Here is a 21,892-nt window from a genome sequence, read left to right as displayed (position 1 = left end):
CTGTACTGTATATTGTGTGCAGTATGTAAACTTTCTATATGCACAGAAATCCAGGATAAACGTGCTGTATTCAGATAGTTGTCATTGTCTCATATCATGTATTATTTAAAGAAATAGTATGCATTATATATACTGTGCAGCGCACTAGTCTCCATGTGTCCGTCTGTTTGATTCGGATGCATCAGGAAACCAATTGTTCTCTTGACCTTTTGATTTGGTTTTTCCTTGTTAATCCTGTTTAACCACAAATCCTTCTCAGGAAGCAGGAAATAAAAATATGTGTGTGTTTGCTTTGTGTGAGAGTATATAGGCTCATGTATATGAGCTTTAGAGGGGTTTTCATTTTTTTGTACAGAGACAATATCTTTGCTAATCATGTTATTGATCATTTGTTTGATTTTGTTATACGGCTGATCAAAAGTTTGGGTTCAGTAAGATTATTTTTTAAAAACCTTTCTTATTATCAATGTTGAAAACAGTTGAAAACACTCACTCTTATTCATCAAGGATGCATCAAATTGATCAATTATAATGTTACAAAAGATTCTGTTTCAAATAAATGCTGCTCTTTTGAACTTTCTATTCATCAAAGATGCCTGAAAAATGTATCAGGGTTTCCACAAAAATATGAAGCGGCACGACTGTTTTCAACATTGATAATAATCAGAAATGTTTCTTGAGCATCAAATGATTTCTGAAGGATCATGTGACACTGAAGTCTGGAGTAATATTTCTTAATATTACTATTTTTGCTGTGTTTTTTAATAAAGACAGCCTTGATGAGCATAAGAGACTTCTTTAAAAATAAAACATTATCGACCCCAAACTCTTGAATGGTGTTGTATTTCTGTATATTACTATCATAAAAGAGTTTCCACAGGTGATGATTTTATTAAAGAGGTTCAGGTGGATGGTTTCTGTTCCCCTCCTCCTTCAAAATCCCAGTTTAGCTCCAGGACTCGAGGCCTTTGACATCAAAAGCAAAAGATGTGTGTCCTTTTTAGAAGAAGATAAGCTCACGATCAACATTGTTTTCCCCTGTAGTCCACGACCCGATCAGAACAAACCCGCGGCCGGCGTTTGGGTCATTCACTCAACCTCAATTCGATTGAACTAAGCTGTGTGTAGATTAAAGCTTTTGATTGGCTTAAACATGTCTTTGCGAAAGATGATGGGATTGAGAACGTGTCCATCCTCTAATGCTTTCATCGCTTCAAGTGTGTCTGCGGCGAGATTTGATTCAGGCCGCTCTGTTAGCAGTGAAGGACGAGGTTGATATCGCAGAGAGACGTGAACTGCAAGATTCAATTTGAACGGACAGCTGATGTCATTTTCAGGAAGGTGAACATGGGATGGCGTCCCGTGTCCACGGCAGCGTTTTCCCCCTCGCTGACGGAATTGGAAGTGACACGCTTTGGCCTCGGTGACACCAGACGGGCGAGCTGTTTGATCCCGTTCGGCTTCACAGAGCTTCGCTTCGACCCCAATCAGCCAGAATCTCTTCGCCCCCTCGTTCCTCATCCGAGAGTGTATTAAACCAGAAATGAGATCCTCACGCAATAGCCAACCAAATGAGATCAAACGAAAAAAAGAAACTCATGCAAGTTTGCTGATATTACCCCGAACAGCCTCACGGCAAAAGAAATTCTAGTCTGCCCGAGTTTCTGACTGAGATTGCTTTCTGAACTGAACGTGATGAGGAAAAAATACTATATACTGCAGAATAATGAGAACGAAAAATGAAAAGACAACCTTTTTATTGTGCTGTCACTGGCTTCATGCAGAAAACACAAACATCACGACCAGTGCTGTTCGATTCATCCACGAATCACTCTCATGAGCATTGCTTTAATGAATCATCAATAACACTCAAAGGAATCGATTTGGATCAGACTAATGAATTAAAGGGATAGTTCGCCCAAAAATGTAAATTCTGTCATTAATAACTCATCCTCATGTCTCGTTTCAAACCCTGTAAGACTTTCGTTCATCTTCAGAACACAAATGAAGATTTCTTTTTCTGTCCCTCCGTTGACAGATACGCAACTACCAGTTTCACGCTTCAAAAAGTTCATAAAGAGGTCATAAAGAGATCATCTTCCCCAAAATACTTCTGAGTGGTTACACTGAGGGGGAAAAATGATGTAGAAACAATTTTCACTGAGATATTGCTATTAAATTTCACAATTGATTACAAAGAAACTGAAAATAATAATTCGAACTAAAAATTCTAACGTGGAAAGACTGAAATAGTGTTGTCTTGTAAAACCTGCTCCAATAATGTTCATTTACATCTGTGTAGTTACAGTATTGACTAGACTGGTTCGGTTATTATTCTGTAGAAACAATTTAGTTATTGACACTGTTGTAATGTTTTTGGCACACATGACTTTTATTATATACCAGAGCGAAAGATGCAACATGTAAAAAAAGATGGTCACATGAGTCTGACTTTTGTGTGAATATGATTGTGGTTTCTGTTGATCTGTGTGGTGCTGGTCTCAAAAAGCCCTGAAGCTACAGGAAGAGGACGGCTTTTAGCCAAGATTGTTTGGATACAGCCTCTCTTTCAGCCACCCACACGCACACACACACACACACACACACACCTCGTGCCGCACGGCTCATTTGCATGTTATTTGAATTTTATCTTCATCTCTGGTGAAACTAGTAATGGTTCTGTGGGCTGAATGAGCGTGCATTTGCGTACAGTATGTGTGTGTGTCTACATTTGCCTGCCTGTGTGCATTTGAGTGTGCATATGTGAGCGTGTCTGTGTTCGCATGCATGTGTGTGTTTGTGTGTGTGTGAATTGTCCTCTCGTGCAAGCGTGCCTGACTCATTTAGAAGTCTCCGTCATTACGAATCACTCGTGGAGGTAGAGAGAGAGAGAGACGAGGAGGAGAGATGCGTCGTGTGATGAAAGCGTGTCAGTCGTGTGATGAATGGACTGACGGTGGAGGAGAAGGAGGGAAACTTTGGCCCACTTCTCAAACTCACTGGCCCAGTTTAAGCTGTGTGATATGGAAGGATGTGCTGGAGATTTCCTCTTTACAACTGCTTTGTCCCAGATTATAGCAGTTTTCAGTTTGTTCTGCTCATGTTGTGGTTTATACATGCACAATCTGCTCTAAAAATGCACTTTTTAAATCCCCAAAGAGCCGTATAGCTTATGCATAAACACTATTTAGTAACGGTAAAATGTTCTGAAGAACATATAATGAAAAATCAAGAGCTTTAATTAAATTATTAAAGAACAGTATAGTAACTCAAGAACCCTAAGCCACCAAAAATTATTTTTATTTTGAAGTGTAAGTGTGGGGTGTGGATTTGAGCATTAAAAATGGCTTATTTTTGCATGCATGTTTTTTAAACTTCCTGTACCACATGCCAAAAACACAGTCTGAGCTTGATGTGTGTCTTGGAGTATCATGTGTAATGCAGTGCACCACCAGCAGGAGGCAGTAGAGAGCAGAGAGGGCTTTGAGTGTGCTTGGAATGATGGCATACTATTTTTTTTCTTCCAGTATGCAATATGTTAACTGTGCACAGTATGTGCATTATCTGTTGGCATGCATGGAATACCATAGACATACATTACAACATTTGCCAAAAAGTGCAGTATATAACCAGAGCACACTGCATGAGTTACTGCATCCCATAATGCATTGCACTTGACTTGACCTTCCATACCAAAATGGCGAGTTAAGCAAAATCAACCAAAATCAATTTTTTAAAACGACTGTTTCCTGATTGATTATATGATCATATTGCAATTTACAATTTAGTTTTTTTTTAACTCAAAAATGGATTAAAAAGCAAAATTGCTGTTTTTATTTTTGACGGGATGCACTCTCTATATTTACATGCACAATGGAAAGCTTGTTTATATTGCACAGTATACTGTACACTAGTATTCACAGATAGGAACACTGTAAAACATTTTTTTTTTTAAAGTTGTAAACCAATATTGTAGTGTTTTACAAGAAAATACTATTACAGTCTTTCTACTTGAAAATTTCATGTATGTGTTTCTTGCCGTAGTGCAAATTTACTAGTAAAAACTGTTTCTACACCAGTTTTTTCCAGTGTAGTACACTAGTATTCATGTCCCAAATGATGCCTTTGCCATCGTCTTCCTTCAAGTCCTCAATCTGGTGTGATAACAGCGTTTAGCCTGTCAGTAGGAGTCCACATCAGTGCACACTGGCCACAGTTGTGTGTCGAGGGCACTTCTGAAAGCTGGGACACACATCAAGTGCGCCATTTGGGACGGGGCCTGTTTTGAACATGACATCTGCTTCTTGTCTTACAGAACATCACTGTCACAGAGGTCAGCTCTCACGAGACAGCCAGCATTGTCACTTCAGAGGTGTTTTATCAAGTGTGTGTGTTCTCTTGCAGACCCGAGGAAGACCCCGACAGAAAGCGTGATATCTGCAGTGAGATTCTCCAGATGAAGGCTCTGGAGAGACTCACATCCACGGTAAGTGTGTGTGTGTGTGTGTGTGTTTGCTGACCCTTGTGCCAGATCCCTGACTCCATGTCTTCTGTCCCCTGGTGTGTGTAAATATCCACTCCAGCCTGAAAGAATCTCATCCATCACATGGACACTCGTCTGACACCAGCGGACAGAGAAACCATCCATTTAACTAAGCGCTCGCTCTCCAACAAACACCATCGCTGTCGGGCGTTTTACATTATTCAGGGCTACCAGAATTTCTACCTGGAAATCTTCATTTTAGAATTTTGAAAATATCATGAAATGTAAAAAAAAATTGTAAGGGATTTTTTTTCTATAAACTAAATAGTTTTTACTTAAAATATGTGAATATATATATATATATATATATATATATATATATATATATATATATATATATATATATATAAAATTTTATTTGTATAGTTCTAGAAATATTTTAATACATTTTATATATATATATATATATATATATATAAAATGTATTAACTTGAAAAATAAAATTAAAATGTAATATCTCTCTCTCTCTCTCTCTCTCTCTCTCTATATATATATATATATATATATATATACTAAACATATAAACATAAGTAAAACATAATATTAAAAAAAAATATAAACACAAGTAAAATATATAATATTTAAAAAAAAAAATCAAATACATATTTTGGTTACAATTTGCTCATTGATTTCTGATTTTTGTGACATTCCAAAAAGTAATAAATTACCGTGCTTTACATTGTTTATCATTATGGAAAGTACTGTCAGTAGGGACAATTACTCGTTATAGTTATCTATTTTTTACTTGAAGACTTTTTTTTATGTTATTTTTTAATGTGTGAAAGTGTTTGACATAATTTGCACATAATACATCTGTCTCGCTTTTTTAAAATTCAGAATAACTTGAAATGTTCTAATTGTGAAAATTATTCAATCAATTATTTTGTACGTCAGTAAATGAAATACACCAGTAACCATAAACATCATAACGCATTTCCCAGAACACATTGAACATTTTTGCCTTCACTTTTAAAATAAAGCTTCTTTATTGGCATCTTAAAGTTCCGTGAAGATCCTTTAACATCCGTGGAACATTTCCAGTCCACAAAAGGTTCTTTAGATTAGTAAAATGTTCTTCACACTTTGAAAAAATGGTTCTTTTAAGAAAAGTTCTTAGTTGAACCCAAACCAAACAAACTTTGCAATCTTTATTTTATAAGTGTTTTATAAGCTACATTGATGAAAAGGTCCAGATGAAACCTTTTAAAGCAGCTATACAGACATGAAAACAACATATTTTATATAAACTGAGACATTAAATACATAAAAACAGCCAGTAGACTGTGTGAATTAGTGGTTAAATATCAAACTGGAAGGCCTAAGTGTGTCACTAAACATGGAGGCAATTCTCTCTTTACTGTAAATGTTGAATCAGTCTCCAAACGAGGCGGATCCACACAGCTGTCCTCCGCTATCCCATGAGTCTCTGCTGTCTGAGTCTGGCTGCTTTGGGATTCTTTTTGTGTTTTTAACAGCCGTGGATCTGCTGTGCTCTAGAGATCTTCACACACTCACACAGGCTCGTCGTCTGCTTTCTGTTCTCGCTGTGGGTGAAAGATGAGCTCATTTGCATGTAGAATAAAGTAAAGACACTGTTCTCTTGTGCTTTAACCGGATTACAGTCAAAAACTGATGTGTTTTACTACAGGTGCAGAATGAACTTGCTGCTGCTCTCGCGAGAAAAGCCAAGAAATCAAGTAAGACGCTTTTATATTCATACAGGGATCATATCTGACTCTTTTTTTGACTGCTTTGTCAAGTTTTTTATGACCATTTTCCACCATTTCTCTGATCCTTACAATTAAAATGCCTGTTTTTATTCCTGCTCCGCCTTAAGAATCATCCTGTATTGTGATTGGCTAACGAGTTTGTATATGAAATGTCCATATTCTGTAGTTTGTGATGCTCTGGGCTTCAGTAACAGTGGATCTGATCATCAAAAAGTCATTGCTGGTGTGTAAAGGGGATGTTAATGTTTATTCATGTGTTTTTCATTTTTAATACAAGCTGTTTTTGTGGATATTTTCAGTCTTTTTCAGTTCTGAAACTGTGTTTTTGTAGTACAACAACTGCTTTATTTCAGAAGGTTTACAATTATTCATGATATGACCCTTTGATGTTATTTTTTTAGATATGATTTTACAGCAAGATTTGCATAGTGGATCTGATGGTCAATGCGATGCGAATGTATTTGTGTTTTCACATTTGTGCTGCTCTTACTCCAGTGTCAGAAGACGAAAGCTCAGAGACATCAGACAGCTCTCCACAAGAAGCCCCGAAACCCACTGAAGACAAAAGCAAGGTGAACACACACACACACACACACACACACACACACACATACACACACACACACACACACACACACACACACACACACACACACACACAGATGCACATGCTAGCACACACACACACACACACATGTCTGGTTCACTTTGCGGGGATTCTCCATAGACTTAATGGTTTTTATACTGTACAAACTGTATATTCTATCTCCTTACACTAACCCTACCCCTAAACCTACCCATCACAGGAAACATTTTGCATTTTTACATTTTCAAAAAAATATAATTTAGTATGTTTATTAACCCATTCCCCTCATGGCTGGGGAGCTGGCTGGTCCCCACAATGGAGGTGATCTCAGATTTTACTATTCTTATGGGGACATTTGGTTCCCACAATGTAATATAAACCAAACGCACACACACACACACACACAGACGCACATGCTAGCACACACAGACACACACGCACAGACGCACATGCTAGTACACACACACACGCACACAGACGCACATGCTAGCACACACACACACACACACACATGCACATGCTAGCATACACACACGCATGCACACAGATGCACATGCTAGCACACACACACACACACACACACACACACACACACACACACACACACACACACGTATCTGAATTCCTTTAAAGATACCATTTTGCCCAATCTAAATCTTTTCCATAAATACATACACAAACAAGCTGTTTTAGGCTACTTATACCGTCACTTTAGACATCCTCAAAGTTCATAATTTTCATTATTTTTATGATTGCACAGGAATTGCTCGCAGGGGCTTTAACTACGGTGTTTTTCCGTGGACAGTCAGTCGACGCTTGTTGGCCATTTTTAGCCTCAGTCCAGTAAAGCCCCTGATGTTTTTCCACGCTAGAATTACATGGAAAACGGAGGCAGACGTTGTGTCTGCATAGCGTATATTGTATATAACAATATAGCGACAGATGAATTACATTAGTTTGCTTTTTATTCAGCATGCTACCATATATACCACATGCCAACTTTAATTTAATTCATTTTAACATGCTACCATATATAATGCAACAGGCATTCCCGTCATACATAATACAGCGTGCCATGAGTCATAAATAAAAAGTAACAGGCAGATAAATGAACAGTATCATTAATAATGTACTAGATTTTCTCAGTAAAAAGCACATAAGGGATGTAGAGAAGTGCAGGAGTGACGTCGGCTAATTCACCGCTGGTTCCTTTCAGATTTTACTGTGCTGGTTTTATAATGGGGTTTTTGATTTATGTGTAAAATAAAGCCCGTGGTGAACATAACTTGACAATACTTTCTTTTTGTTCTACAACTTATTTTGAGTTAGACTTCCGGGTTCTGCCGTCACACTCTCATCGAAATAAACCCTGATGTGAAGTAGCTGTGGACATGTAATATTAATATTGAGTTTAAATTATTTTATTATTTATTACATGAAACCATCACAGCTGTGTAGGAAAATTAAAGGGTTAGTTCACCCAAAAATGAGAATTCTGTCAGTAATTACTTTCCCTCATGTCGTTCCAACCCTGTAAGACTTTCGTTCATCTTCAATAACACAAATTAAGATATTTTTGATGAAATCTGAGAGCTGTCTCACTCATAGACTGTAAAAAAAGATGGACGACTCCCCTTCGCTCTCTTCCATTGATGAGAAGTGAAGCCGCCAGTGTCCCGATATGTATTTGCTTGTTTGCTATTATCCATATTAACGTGCAATAATAACCCCTCTCACGCAGTTTACTCAGGTGCTCTCTCACAAACTTACTCTCTGCGCTCCTGTCAAGTCCCTCTCTCTCTCTCTCTCAACCTCTTAATTCTGTGCGCGCTCAACTCTTGACACACACGCTCGCTCAACTTGCAACAGCGTTACAAGTGTGCCACAAAATCAACCAATCGGAAAATTAAAGGTCAATTGTGATTGGCTGTTGGTCTCCAATCAAATCGCTAGTAGAACCAAAGCCCGTCTTGTAGAACTATCCATAGATATCCATATATCCATATATAATCCTTTATTATATGATATCTATGGAACTATCTACAGCATCCCGGAAGCTTACTAAAAAAAAAAATCTAAAAAAATAACTGACTACAGCGAGACTAATGGATTAAAACACATTTTGGTAAGTATTTTTTAATTTTTTATTATTAACTTAAAAGTGCCTTGTTAGTTTGTGAGAGAGCACCTGAGTAAACTGCGTGAGAGGGGTTATTATTGCACGTTAATATGGATAATAGCAAACAAGCAAATACATTTATTGAGCACGGAATCGTTTTTCTTTGCTCAAACGTATTTTTTTTTTGCGATTGTTAATTTCTGTTCAAAATATAATGTAATGTGCTTGCAAAATATAGTTCTCTGTGTTCAAAACTTACAATTACTCGCTCAGGATTGAGGCACACATATAACGCCATATCTCGGGACCAGACCTGCACAGTAGCGATCTCGGGACCAGACCTGCGCAGTCGTGAGCAGGAAGTAAAGCCGTGAAATCAACGCTCCGCCCTCACTCTCGCTGAATGCACTCAGAGAGAGAGCATTCTGCACACTTTTTTAAAAATTGATTGCAGTACGACAAGAGGCTTGTTAAAATAAAGTAAATACAATCTCCTCAGTCCTCCGAAGATCCCGAAAAAAATGTCTGTTGGTGCTTCAGTGACTACTTCGCTCAGAGAACCTGTCAATCACAGCTGTCAATCATGACGTTACACCACCGCATCACGTAACTAACTAAAAACCAACCTATTTTTGAAACAGACACTTGAACTTGCATCAGCGTGATAAAAACGACAGCAAATGAAAGAAACCGCCTTTAGAAAAAAGATATTTGAAGTGTAATTTAATTGTTTAGTTGGTCTCACGTCCCGTTGAATAACACGGGGAGGCGGGGCTTATGACCTATACTAGGACCAGCCACCAGGGGGCGATCGAGACGTTTTGGCTTCACTTTTCAGGGCTTGTGCGGCACGCTTGGTCTCACTCCTCCATAGGCTTCTATGTTATTGAAACTTGCCGGCCCAGAAAGTTAGTAAAGACAATGTTTAAAATAGTCCAAGTGACTACAGTGGCTCAACCTTAAGTTTATCTAGCGACGAGAATACTTTAGTGTAACAGCGCAACGCTTCTGGGTTGTACGTCAGAACTTAGGCTCACTATTGGCCAACGCTGGTCATGTGTGTGATGCTGGCCAATAGTGAGCCTACGTTCTGACATACAACCCAGAAGCGCTGCGCTGTTACACTACGTGCACTCACTCAGACCCACACAGAGGAACATGGAGAGTTGAATAAAGTCGTTATTTTTGTTTTTTTTGCGCACAAAAAGTATTCTCGTCGCTTGATAAACTTAAGGTTGAGCCACTTGGACTATTTTAAACATTGTCTTTACTAACTTTTCTGGGCCGGCAAGTTTCAATTACAGAGAAGCCTATGGAGGAGTGAGACCGCTCTCAGATTTCATCAGAAATATCTTCATTTGATTCTGAAGATGAACGAAAGTCTTACGGGGTTGGAACAACATGAGGGAGAATAATTACTGACAGAATTCTCATGTTTGGGTGAACTAACCCTTTAAAGGGCCGAAATCATGCTAGCAAATGTTAGCAACATGCTAATTCATGCTAGCAATTTGTTAAAACATGCTAGCAACGTGTTAAAATATAATAGCAGCATGCTTAATCATAGCAATGTGCTCTACTGCTCACCATAGCTGCATTTTACATTAAAAACATTATTATTGTGATATATTATTACAATTTAAAATAACGGTTTTCTATGTGAATATATTGTAAAATGTAATTTATTTATATTTATATTTGTGATCAAAGCTGAATTTTCAGCATCATTACTCCAGTCTTCAGTGTCACATGATCCTTCAGAAATAATTCTAATATGATGATTTGCTGCTCAATAAATATTTCTGATTATTGTCAATGTTAAAAAACACTTTTTGCTGTTTGTAAATTGTACTAATATTTCACAATATTACCGTTTTTACTGTATCAAATAAATGCAGCCTTGGTGAGCAGAAGAGACTTCTTTCAAAAACATTAAAAAACCATAATTATTCCATGTGGTGTTTTCCCAAAAATAACCAATGAAAGGAGATTCAAAGGGTCACAGATTGACGTTTCACTTTTCACACGGTTATAGTCTCGTTCATTCGCCGCCGTGTTTGAAGAGACACGAGATTACATGTGCGGTCATGTTTTTTTCATAAAGCGTGTGTGAGGGAGTGGGCAGCAGTCGAGGCCCGTCGGCATCTTTAGACGGAGGAAACCTCGTTCTCCAGATCTAAATGATTCATGGGTCGGATCTCAGTGGCCACACACACCCAGGAGAACTCTCTAATGGACTTGAGTAACGTCTGATGTGTTGTTGTCCGACAGGAAGTTCGTTGAGAGTGTTGTGGTTGGTTTGCATCACCATATCAACCTAATGAAGTTCACAGGGAGACGTTGTGTGTGTGTGTGTGTGTGTGTGTGTGTGTGTGTGTGTGTGTGTGTGTGTGTGTGTGTGTGTGTGGTGAAGCAGGGTAAGATCTGATTAGTTCTCCTCTGTGGTTTCCATCAACCCAGAGTCTGGACGCTCATTAGCTCATAATTACAGTCAAGGTAATAACAGCCCTCTTTATCTTCCTGCCGTCTTTAGTTTCGTCTGTCAGCTCTTTGGATTCAGTTGTAGTCTCAAACTCACTATACATTCGCTGAAGACAATACGAGTCATGCTTTGCCATGCGAGCCCGTTTGCAGGATATACGTGCTTTCCCGACAGCTTCAGTATGTCTTACAGAACTGAAGTATTATAATGCGATTCATGCGCTTTCGTATAGTATGAGATGAATGTTGTGGCTATTGTGCTGTTGCATTACTTCTTTACAGTTTACACACATATATTATTGGTATAATTATTGCGATATTAAATATTATGTTGAAACAATAGTTTAAATTAGTTTTTTTTAATTCATAATTTTATTAATTAAATTGAAAGTTTTCATGTTCTTCTACGTGGCATTAGTACTTTACAGGGATGCAAAAGTGTATTATTGTGTGCTATTGTTATTGTCATTAAGCATTATGTAAACAATAATTGTATTGTTAATAAATGTATTTTATTATTATTTAATTTTTTAAAAATAATTAATTCATTATGAATACAATTCATTAAATTATATTATCATTTTATTTTTCAATATAATTTTTTTTATTTTCATGCATTGTTCCGGTTAAACCCTTGTGTTTTCATTTTCTATTATTGCATTCATTTTTTACAGTTTATGCAAAGATATTAATGTTATTATTATATTGTTTATTAGAATATTAATAAAAAATATTTTTATTATTATTTTAGGTTTAAATGCCATAGAGACAGCTATTATATTGCTGTATTAATTCGTTAGTTTATGTATCGTAATTATTATTTTTTACAATTTATTATTATTTTTGTTTAATTATATTTTTTGATCCATTTGTTTTTAAATGCATAATGAGTTTTCACTTTCATGCAGTATTGCAGTGCATTTCAGATAAACTCTTGAGGTTTCATTTTCACAGAAAAGGGAAGGAAAATTGAGTCAGAAAACGTGAATGCGAATGAAAGTTGTGTTCAGTAGCAATGCAGCGCAACACTAATACTGGAGTGTTTGTGTCAGGTGTCAGGCTTTGGGTTTATGGCTCGAGTATGAGAGCTAACATGATTTCCTTTAGCTAACACAACTAATTATCATGGGTTAGATCTTAAACTTCTTCTTTGAAGTATAGCTGCTCCCCTAATTGCTGTGTGGGAGTGTGTGTTTGGTCACGTGATCTTTGTGAATGAATATTTGAGCTTCACGATTACCTCAGTGTAACTGGGCTAAAGGAGCGCAGAGTTTATCATGTCATATTCATGAGGACGAGCACCAGCTCGCGCTTTTTCCGTCTCTGTTCTGAATGGCAGAGATGTTTTTACAGCGGCGTGTGTGTGTGTGTTTTGCTTTGGTCCTGCCCGCGCCGGTCTGGGATGGTTTTGTGTGTCAGGGGTATTGTGGGACGGTGGTTTACCTCAGAGGAAACACACGGCGTGGTTTCAGCCAATCCAAACACAGCGCTGAGTAAATAACTGTGATGATAACTGACCGTCCCTCGCTAGTGAGCGCTGGTGTGTTCAGGGAAGCCTTTATCTGCTGGTGATAGAGCACATGTGTGCTTCAAAAAGACCATTGTTCTTTCTCAGTACAGTATCTGCTTTCTGAGGAAGCTGCTCTCTGCCACCGAAGAAAACTAGGAAAAGAGAACTGGCAGAATTTGCCACTTTATTGCAAGTTTACATCTTGCAAATCTGACTTCTTTTCTCTCAAATCTGACTTCTTTTCTGGTGATTTAGACTTCTTTTATTTTATTTTAGACTTTTTTCTTGTGATTTAGACTTTTTTTCTGGTGATTTTGACTTTTTTCTTTTATTTTAGATTTTTTTCTTGTGATTTAGACTTTTTTTCTTTTATTTTAGACTTTTTTTCTTCTGATTTAGACTTTTTTTCTGGTGATTTAGACTTCTTTTCTTTTATTTTAGACTTTTTTTCTTGTGATTTAGACTTCTTTTCTTTTATTTTAGACTTTTTTCTTGTGATTTAGACTTTTTTTCTGGTGATTTAGACTTTTTTCTTGTGATTTAGACTTTTTTCTGGTGATTTAGACTTTCTTTCTTTTATTTTAGATTTTTTTCTTGTGATTTAGACTTTTTTTCTTTTATTTTAGACTTTTTTTCTGGTGATTTAGACTTTTTCTTTTATTTTAGATTTTTTTTCTGGTGATTTAGACTTTTTCTGGTGATTTAGACTTTTTCTAGTGATTTAGACTTTTTTCTGGTGATTTAGACTTTTTCCTGGTGATTTAGACTTTTTTTCTGGTGATTTAGACTTTTTTTTATTTTAGACTTTTTCCTGGTGATTTAGACTTTTTTTCTGGTGATTTAAACTTTTCTGGTGATTTAGACTTTTTTTCTTGTGATTTAGTGGAATAAAATAAGTTTAGGGTCAGTAATTATTTCTTTTATTGAAATAAATTAATACTTTTATTCAGCAAGGAAGCAATAAACTGATCAAAAGTGACAGCAAAGACATTACTGTAATAATGTTACAAAATAAATATATTTCAAATATTTGCTGTTCTTATGACCTTTCTGTTCATCAAAAAATCCTAAAATAAATGTTTCAACAAAAATATGAAGCAGCACGACTGTTTTCAACACTGATATAATCAGAAATGTTTCTTGATCAGCAAATCATCATATTAGAATGATTTCTGAAGGATCATGTGACACTGAAGACTGGAGTAATGATGCTGAAAATTCAGCTTTGATCACAGGAATAAATTATATTTAAAATATATTCACTTAGAAAACAGTTATTTTAAATAGTACAAATATTTTTCATTATTACTCTTTTACTGTATCTTTGATCAAATATTACTCAAAAACATAAATACAAAAAATCTTACTACCCTCAAACTTTTGAATCCCTTAACCTAGTGGAAATGAATTTAAATACAAAGTACATGTACTGTATATGCAGCCATTCCTCTAGCCCCGCCTCTTTATGGGCGGAGCCACACAGACACGCCCCTCTCTCTCTTTCAAACACTCTCACATGCGTTTAGAGTTTCTTCCAGAGGAAACTTCCCACAGTCAGGATGAAGGAGAGCATGGATCCTGCGGTTCACACACAGTAGTTCCCGGCCGTGTCTGGACTCGATCTGGAGTGTGTGTGTGTGATGTCGTGGGGTTGTGGATTAAAGTATCTGTTTTCTCTGCCTCCGGTTCTCCAGCAGGCGGGCGTCTGCTCTCTCCGAGCTCCAGATGAATTCTCCCGCCTGGAGATGGTCCAGCGGCTGGCCAAAGACGGGTATCGCTTCCTTCAGAACCAGAACTACCGGCTCCCGGACCGCTCCGCACAGGTAGACCAGCGCTCGCTCTGACCTGCGTCTGTCGGCATAGCAACAGCAGGTCAGGGGTCAGATTAGGGGTCACCATATCAACTTGTTGAAGTGTTTTTAAAACACTTTCAGAGTCCCATTTTCTAAAGCTCATGGGTAATGCACGCTGAAGTCACAGGAGAGCAATTTTAAGTTACATAAAGAAAGCCATATAGACTGACTGATAATTTTCATATTTAAGCCTCTGATTTTGGCACCATTATAGCTAAATAATAATTAGACTACAGATTAAATATAAAATAATAATTAAGAATATTTTACTATTAATATCTATAATTAGATAGTTATATTAGCCTTATTAATATTGTTATTATTATTATTATTATTTACAAATTTACATTGCAAAATAAAATAATTACAATATTATTATTATTATGATTAATAATAATCATAATAATAATAAATATAATATGGTACAGTTATATTATTATTGTTGTTGTTATTATTTAAACAAATGTATTCATACAAATTTGTTTTGCAAAATAAATAATTGCTATTTATTTGCAATAAAATTAATATGAATATGCTATATATATTATTATTATTATTTACACCACTGTTTTAATGCACATTTATTTTCCAAAAATAAATAATTTCAACATATATTTCTTTCTTTTTAAGCTTAAAACTGTTAAGCTTAAAATGCTACACATTTCTCACTACTAAAGTCAGTTTATCTGTGAACGTTAAGTGGCACTGGTTAAAAAATATTAGTCAGATTGATTATTAGTCTCAAAGAACCTGTATTGAAAAGCCAACAGCAAAACTTTCCATATCTCCAGCAGGGATAAATCCTGGAAGAAGAGATGGTTGTTGGCTCTTCATGTCTGCTCTGATGTGTGTGTTTGACCCTTGTGAGAGTGTTTAGTGAATCCTAGCGTAACGTGAAGCTCACTGACAGCGTCTGTGAGGATGGAGCTCAGTCCCTCTGAAGTGATTAACACTGTGCTCACTTCTGAGTGAACTACCCCTCAGACAGGCTCATTCTCTGCTGTGTTCACTTCTGAGTGAACTACCCCTCAGACAGGCTCATTCTCTGCTGTGTTCACTTCTGAGTGAACTACCCCTCAGACAGGCTCATTCTCTGCTGTGTTCACTTCTGAGTGAACTACCCCTCAGACAGGCTCATTCTCTGCTGTGTTCACTTCTGAGTGAACTACCCCTCAGACAGGCTCATTCTCTGCTGTGTTCACTTCTGAGTGAACTACCCCTCAGACAGGCTCATTCTCTGCTGTGTTCACTTCTGAGTGAACTACCCCTCAGACAGGCTCACTCTCTGCTGTGTTCACTTCTGAGTGAACTACCCCTCAGACAGGCTCATTCTCTGCTGTGTTCACTTCTGAGTGAACTACCCCTCAGACAGGCTCATTCTCTGCTGTGTTCACTTCTGAGTGAACTACCCCTCAGACAGGCTCATTCTCTGCTGTGTTCACTTCTGAGTGAACTACCCCTCAGACAGGCTCATTCTCTGCTGTGTTCACTTCTGAGTGAACTACCCCTCAGACAGGCTCATTCTCTGCTGTGTTCACTTCTGAGTGAACTACCCCTCAGACAGGCTCACTCTCTGCTGTGTTCACTTCTGAGTGAACTACCCCTCAGACAGGCTCATTCTCTGCTGTGTTCACTTCTGAGTGAACTACCCCTCAGACAGGCTCATTCTCTGCTGTGTTCACTTCTGAGTGAACTACCCCTCAGACAGGCTCATTCTCTGCTGTGTTCACTTCTGAGTGAACTACCCCTCAGACAGGCTCATTCTCTGCTGTGTTCACTTCTGAGTGAACTACCCCTCAGACAGGCTCATTCTCTGCTGTGTTCACTTCTGAGTGAACTACCCCTCAGACAGGCTCACTCTCTGCTGTGTTCACTTCTGAGTGAACTACCCCTCAGACAGGCTCATTCTCTGCTGTGTTCACTTCTGAGTGAACTACCCCTCAGACAGGCTCATTCTCTGCTGTGTTCACTTCTGAGTGAACTACCCCTCAGACAGGCTCATTCTCTGCTGTGTTCACTTCTGAGTGAACTACCCCTCAGACAGGCTCACTCTCTGCTGTGTTCACTTCTGAGTGAACTACCCCTCAGACAGGCTCATTCTCTGCTGTGAATTACATATGCATCAGGGTTGAGCATTCATCTTTTAGATCAACAAAAGTTACGGCTCTGATTTTGTCTGTACTGGGAGTTTAAGCTTGCAACAAACTCCCTGAGCTAAGAAAACCCTCCATTTTTATATGTGATCATTTAAAACGTAACATTATAATTATAAATAACGAATCACCACTAAGACTTGAGGGGTTTGTTGCAACTGGCATCTTGAAAGTATTTCTGACTAAATCCCTGGGTAAATGCCTACTTTTCACGATCCAATCAACTCCTGATGGATAAAATCAAGCCCCGCCCCCTTTCCCCCTAATTATTATTTCTTCCTCTCAGAGATGCATCATATCAAGGAACTAAAATGGATTGTAAATGCCATTTTGTTGTGAAAGTACAGACCAGAAGTTGTATTTATAAGCGTTTTCCTAATCGGCATAAGGTGTTGTTGATGAATTAACCCCTTCAGGGTTTAAAACTTCATCCTGTCAGTTGTTTAACCCCTTCTAGGCCACACCAGCTCATGTTAATGAGTGCTGTCTCTGTCTGATGTGGTGTCGGACGTCTGAGCCGTTCAGGATTGGTGCTCTGGTGTCACTAGCGGTCACTAATTACACCGCTGAAGGTGTGGCGATCTCACTTCCTGTCATTGAGCCACAGTTGCCATGGTGACAGTGTACGACTACAGGGAATAAATCAAGTAGAATACAATGTAACAATAAATAATAAACTGATAAATTGTTTTAAATGCAATATTTCAATTATAGTGTTATTTTAGTAAAATGTATATACTATTATAGTATTTATTAATATTTTGAATTCGCTTTTATATTTATATTTTCAGTTTCCGTTTTAATTTAAGTTTTAGTAATTTTGTTGTTTTCGTAAGTTTTATTAGTTTATGTTTTCTTTAATATTCCTATTTAGTTTAGCAATTTTAGTACCTCTGAAACTTTATTAATTAATTTTCTTTTTTAAGTTTGTCTTTTATCTAATATTTATATTTTATCTTTATTTCACTTTGTAAAAAAAAATCATATAAATACTAAAAGACAATTTAAAGTCATTATTGTGTAAAATGAGAAAAGCATCAAATAGGCAGACAAAAAAATTGTGTAAGAAAGAAATATTTTATTTGATTCAACATAGACTTTACTACACATAAACGTTTAGTTTTTTTTTTTTTTCAGAAGATGCATCTGTATTGGTATTTAGATCCATTTACAGACCAAAACAGTTTGGTTGCCAACATTCTTTAAAATTTTTATTTAAAATATCTTTAATTTTTATGTTCTGCAAAAGAAAGAAAGTCATACGGGTTTGAAACGACACAAGGGTAAATGTAATGTAAATGTAAATAAACAAAACTTTAATTTTTGGGCAAAGTATCCCCCAAAATATTAAATGATTATTATTATTAATGAAATGAAACTCTAAATAAGAAACTAAAACTGTTAGTAAGTGGCTGTAAATGTCTACATGAGTAAGTCATTGAATCATCCATTCATTCATTTGATTCGTTCAAACAGCTGATTCATTCAGGAATGAAGTAAATGGCTCTCTTTATGAATGAATCATTGAATCGTTGGTTCACCCGATTGATTCGCTCAAACCGCGGATTCATTCAGAAAGTAAACACCGCTGTGGTGCTCATAGACGCACAACTCTGGCTTTAATATTTTCATTGGCAAAATTGAGCGAGAACAATATTACATCTAAAATATAACACAATATTAACTTCTTATTTATTGAACTGTCGAATAAAGTCAATATCACATTAGCACTCGAGCTATTCGGGACAAAAACAGCACTTGTGTGATATTGCTTAACTATATCATGATATAAATAGGAGACAAAAAATCATACAGAGGCATTTTTGCCCTGATATCTATAATTTTAGAACTGCATTATAGGCCACATCAGGCAGTGAGTATTAAAATTAATTATGAATCAACAAATTGATTATTGATTCCTTCATTTTATAGTTAAGTGGCACTCCTCGCCTTCCATTACGAACATTGTCGGCTGCAAAAATGCCCCAAAAAATGATTTGACATAATCCAGCTCATGTTTACGTTGGACAGAAGTGTTGCATTGTTTCTTTTCCCTGTTCATGAGCTTATGTTTTTATCACAGGCTCCAGAGAGGCCTTACGTAAGCCAGGGTGAAGTCTGGAGACACACACATTCGTTCATACATCTATTTCCTAAAGGGATCTTTATGCAGCTTTTGTAATCAAATCATTTCCAGAGTTATATAATGGGATTTCCTTTTCCAGATCCCGTATAGAGACCAAGGGTCGTGCTGCGACCTAAGGTGGAGTTTGTGTGTGTGTGTGTGTGTGTGTGTGTGTGTGTGTGTTTGGGGTGTTTTGGTCCTGTTTCATTGTTTAGAGTAAAGATCGTGGTCTTTGGTTTTTCCAGGAACGTGGGAGTTTTCTGTGCAACTTTTTGGTATAATTAAGGAAACAAAGCAGCGCACACTATCGTACTCGATCACACACACTAACACAGGAAAGGAACACAGAGTGCTTCCTCTCGCCTTGGCTTTCCTCTGTGCTCTGCGTCAGCGAGGTCTCGGGACTGGATCTCCACCCAGCGTGAGAACCGACCTCAGCCGAGGTGGAGACGCTGCTTAAACACACACTTCTGCTTGATAACTGTCATTACTGACGCCTGTAGTCTAACACACCTGCGCGTGTCCTCCCTCATCAGCTCAAGGGGGGGGGGGGGGGGGGGGGTAAAAAAAAAGATACACGTGAAGTCTCTTCTGCTCACCAAGGCTGCATTTATTTGATCAAAAATACAGTAAAAACAGTCAAATTGTGAAATATTATTACGATTCAAACTGACTGTGAAACAGTTAATCGCGATTAATCGCATCCAAAATAAAAGTTTGTGTTTACAAAAAAATGTGTGTGTACTGTGCATAATTATTTTGTATAATACACACACATGCATGTATATATTTAAGAAAAATGTGTTATTTATATATAAAATATTTATACTTATTTATAATACAAAATAATATATACAGTCTATATAAGCAACTATTTCTTTAATATATGCATGTATGTATATTTATATATACAAAATAATTATGCACAGCACACACACATATATTATGTAAACACAAACTTTTATTTTGGATGCGATTAATCACGATTAATCGTTTTAGAGCCCTAATGTGAATATATTGTAAAACCTAATTTATTCCTGTGATCAAAGCTGAATTTTCAGCATCATTACTCCAGTCTTCAGTGTCACATGATCCTTCAGAAATCACTCTAATATGCTGATTTGATGCTCAAGAAACATTTCTGATTATTATCAGTGTTGAAAACAGTTGTGCTGCTTCATATTTTTAGGAAAACCGTGATACATTTTTTTCAGGATTCCATGATAAATACAAAGTTCAAAAGAACAGCGTTTACTAGAAATGGAATCTTTTGTAACATTATAAATGTATTTACTGTCACTTGTGATCAATTTAATGCATCCTTGCTGAATAAAAGTATGATTTTTTTCTTAAAATATTTAACAAAATCTTACTGACCCAAAACTTTTGCGCGGTAGTGTAGTTGCTATAGTATTCTCTTTTGTCTAAATAAATAAAAAATAAAACACTAAAAACTAAAATAAATCATATATAATGGACAGTATGAAAAAAGTATTACTAAAATATTAAATTAACGATATTAATGTGATTTGCTAAAGATTGCATTGAATACTGTTATTATATTATTAGAGTTTTTTCTGTGCAAACCATGAGGTCAAACGTTACATCAGCTGATGTTCAAAAAGGAACATGTTTGGAAAAGAAAGTTTTCAGGAGCCGAAGAAGTAGAAGTAGAAGTAGAGCGCTTTATAAAATGCACACACTGAATGCAATGCAAGATGCTTTGAATAAAAGCGTCTGTAAAATGCATAAACTTAAGCGCGAGAGAAACAATAAAGCAGGGAGAGGCTTGTATGGTTTGGTGGAGATCAGATGATGCTGTAATATCCCGGAGAACGAGGGATGGGGTTTTCCAACAGGAAGGTCTGGGTTCATCTGTCTACTGTAATCTGATGTGGTTATGACATAATCTGGTTTAGCTGATGGTTCTGGGTGAGCACTGAACCCTCATTACATCTGAAGTACTGTACTCTGATTGGTCAGTCTCATCATTCTGTGGTCAAATATGATGGCATTATGACGCCAAACTGACATTTTATGACCATATTCATCATCACATGCTCTGAAAGCATACTTTACTTATTATTTTATTAGTATGTGCCTGCAGATCCTGTGAGAAACGTTCACAATGTTCCCGAAGCACATTCACCTCTTCTGTTACGTAACGTTCTCACTGTCAGCTTGATTATAAAAATATATTTTTTCCATGAGCAGACAAGGCTTTTATGGCCAAAATCTGTGTGCATAGCTGACATTGAAATGCAGTGTGTGTTCAGTGTGTCCGTACTCGTTCCTCAGTGCATTAACTCCCCCGAGAGACGCGGGCTGATTTTGGAAAGGCTCGAGAGGAACACGGGACACACCAGATAAACTATTTGTTATCGTTTGCATCGCTAACATTTTTCCCAGCCGCATCTGGCCTGGTGTTTGTTAATGTAGGTGTTTTTCCGTGGAACTGCAGGAAAATCCTATTAACGTTGCTTTTTCTAAACACATTTGCAGGGAGAAGCGGCGCAGGCTCCATCTGATAGCCGCGCTTGTTTTGGAGTGATTAGGGAATGTTTGGGAAACATTCCATGTTTGTTCCGGATTGAATTATTTGTGGTCAGACTGGGGAGTATTTTTGGAATGTTCAGACGGTTTATTTTGGAATGCCAATTCCGGTTAAGTAACAGCGAAAACTGACCTTGATTAAGAGGTCAGAGGTCATGTTTTGGACCCCACGTGTCCGTCCGTCCGTCTGAGTGCAGATAATCCATGCGTTTCCCTTCCCGTGGTCTGGTGATTGACAG

At 37.2% G+C, this 21,892-nt stretch overlaps 1 protein-coding gene across 2 annotated transcripts in view; it reads left to right on the top strand.

The window, feature by feature from the left end:
- Window positions 1-21,892, top strand: part of rapgef5a (Rap guanine nucleotide exchange factor (GEF) 5a) — a 64,961-nt gene that overhangs the window by 16,934 nt on the left and 26,135 nt on the right. Inside the window, exons 6-9 of one of the 2 annotated variants that reach the window (XM_079879714.1) lie at window positions 4,405-4,486; window positions 6,192-6,240; window positions 6,769-6,845; window positions 14,667-14,792. In XM_079879714.1, the coding sequence (XP_079735840.1) occupies window positions 4,405-4,486; window positions 6,192-6,240; window positions 6,769-6,845; window positions 14,667-14,792 (334 nt within the window). Of the gene's footprint in view, window positions 1-4,404; window positions 4,487-6,191; window positions 6,241-6,768; window positions 6,846-14,663; window positions 14,793-21,892 lie in introns of both variants that reach the window. The other variant, XM_079879713.1, reaches the window with a different exon arrangement.

The sequence above is a fragment of the Squalius cephalus genome (genome assembly GCF_949319135.1).
Source record: "Squalius cephalus genome assembly, chromosome: 8".
Lineage (NCBI taxonomy): Eukaryota > Metazoa > Chordata > Actinopteri > Cypriniformes > Leuciscidae > Squalius > Squalius cephalus.
Note: the sequence above shows the minus strand (reverse complement) of the source record. Positions and strands in the feature narration are given on the sequence as shown.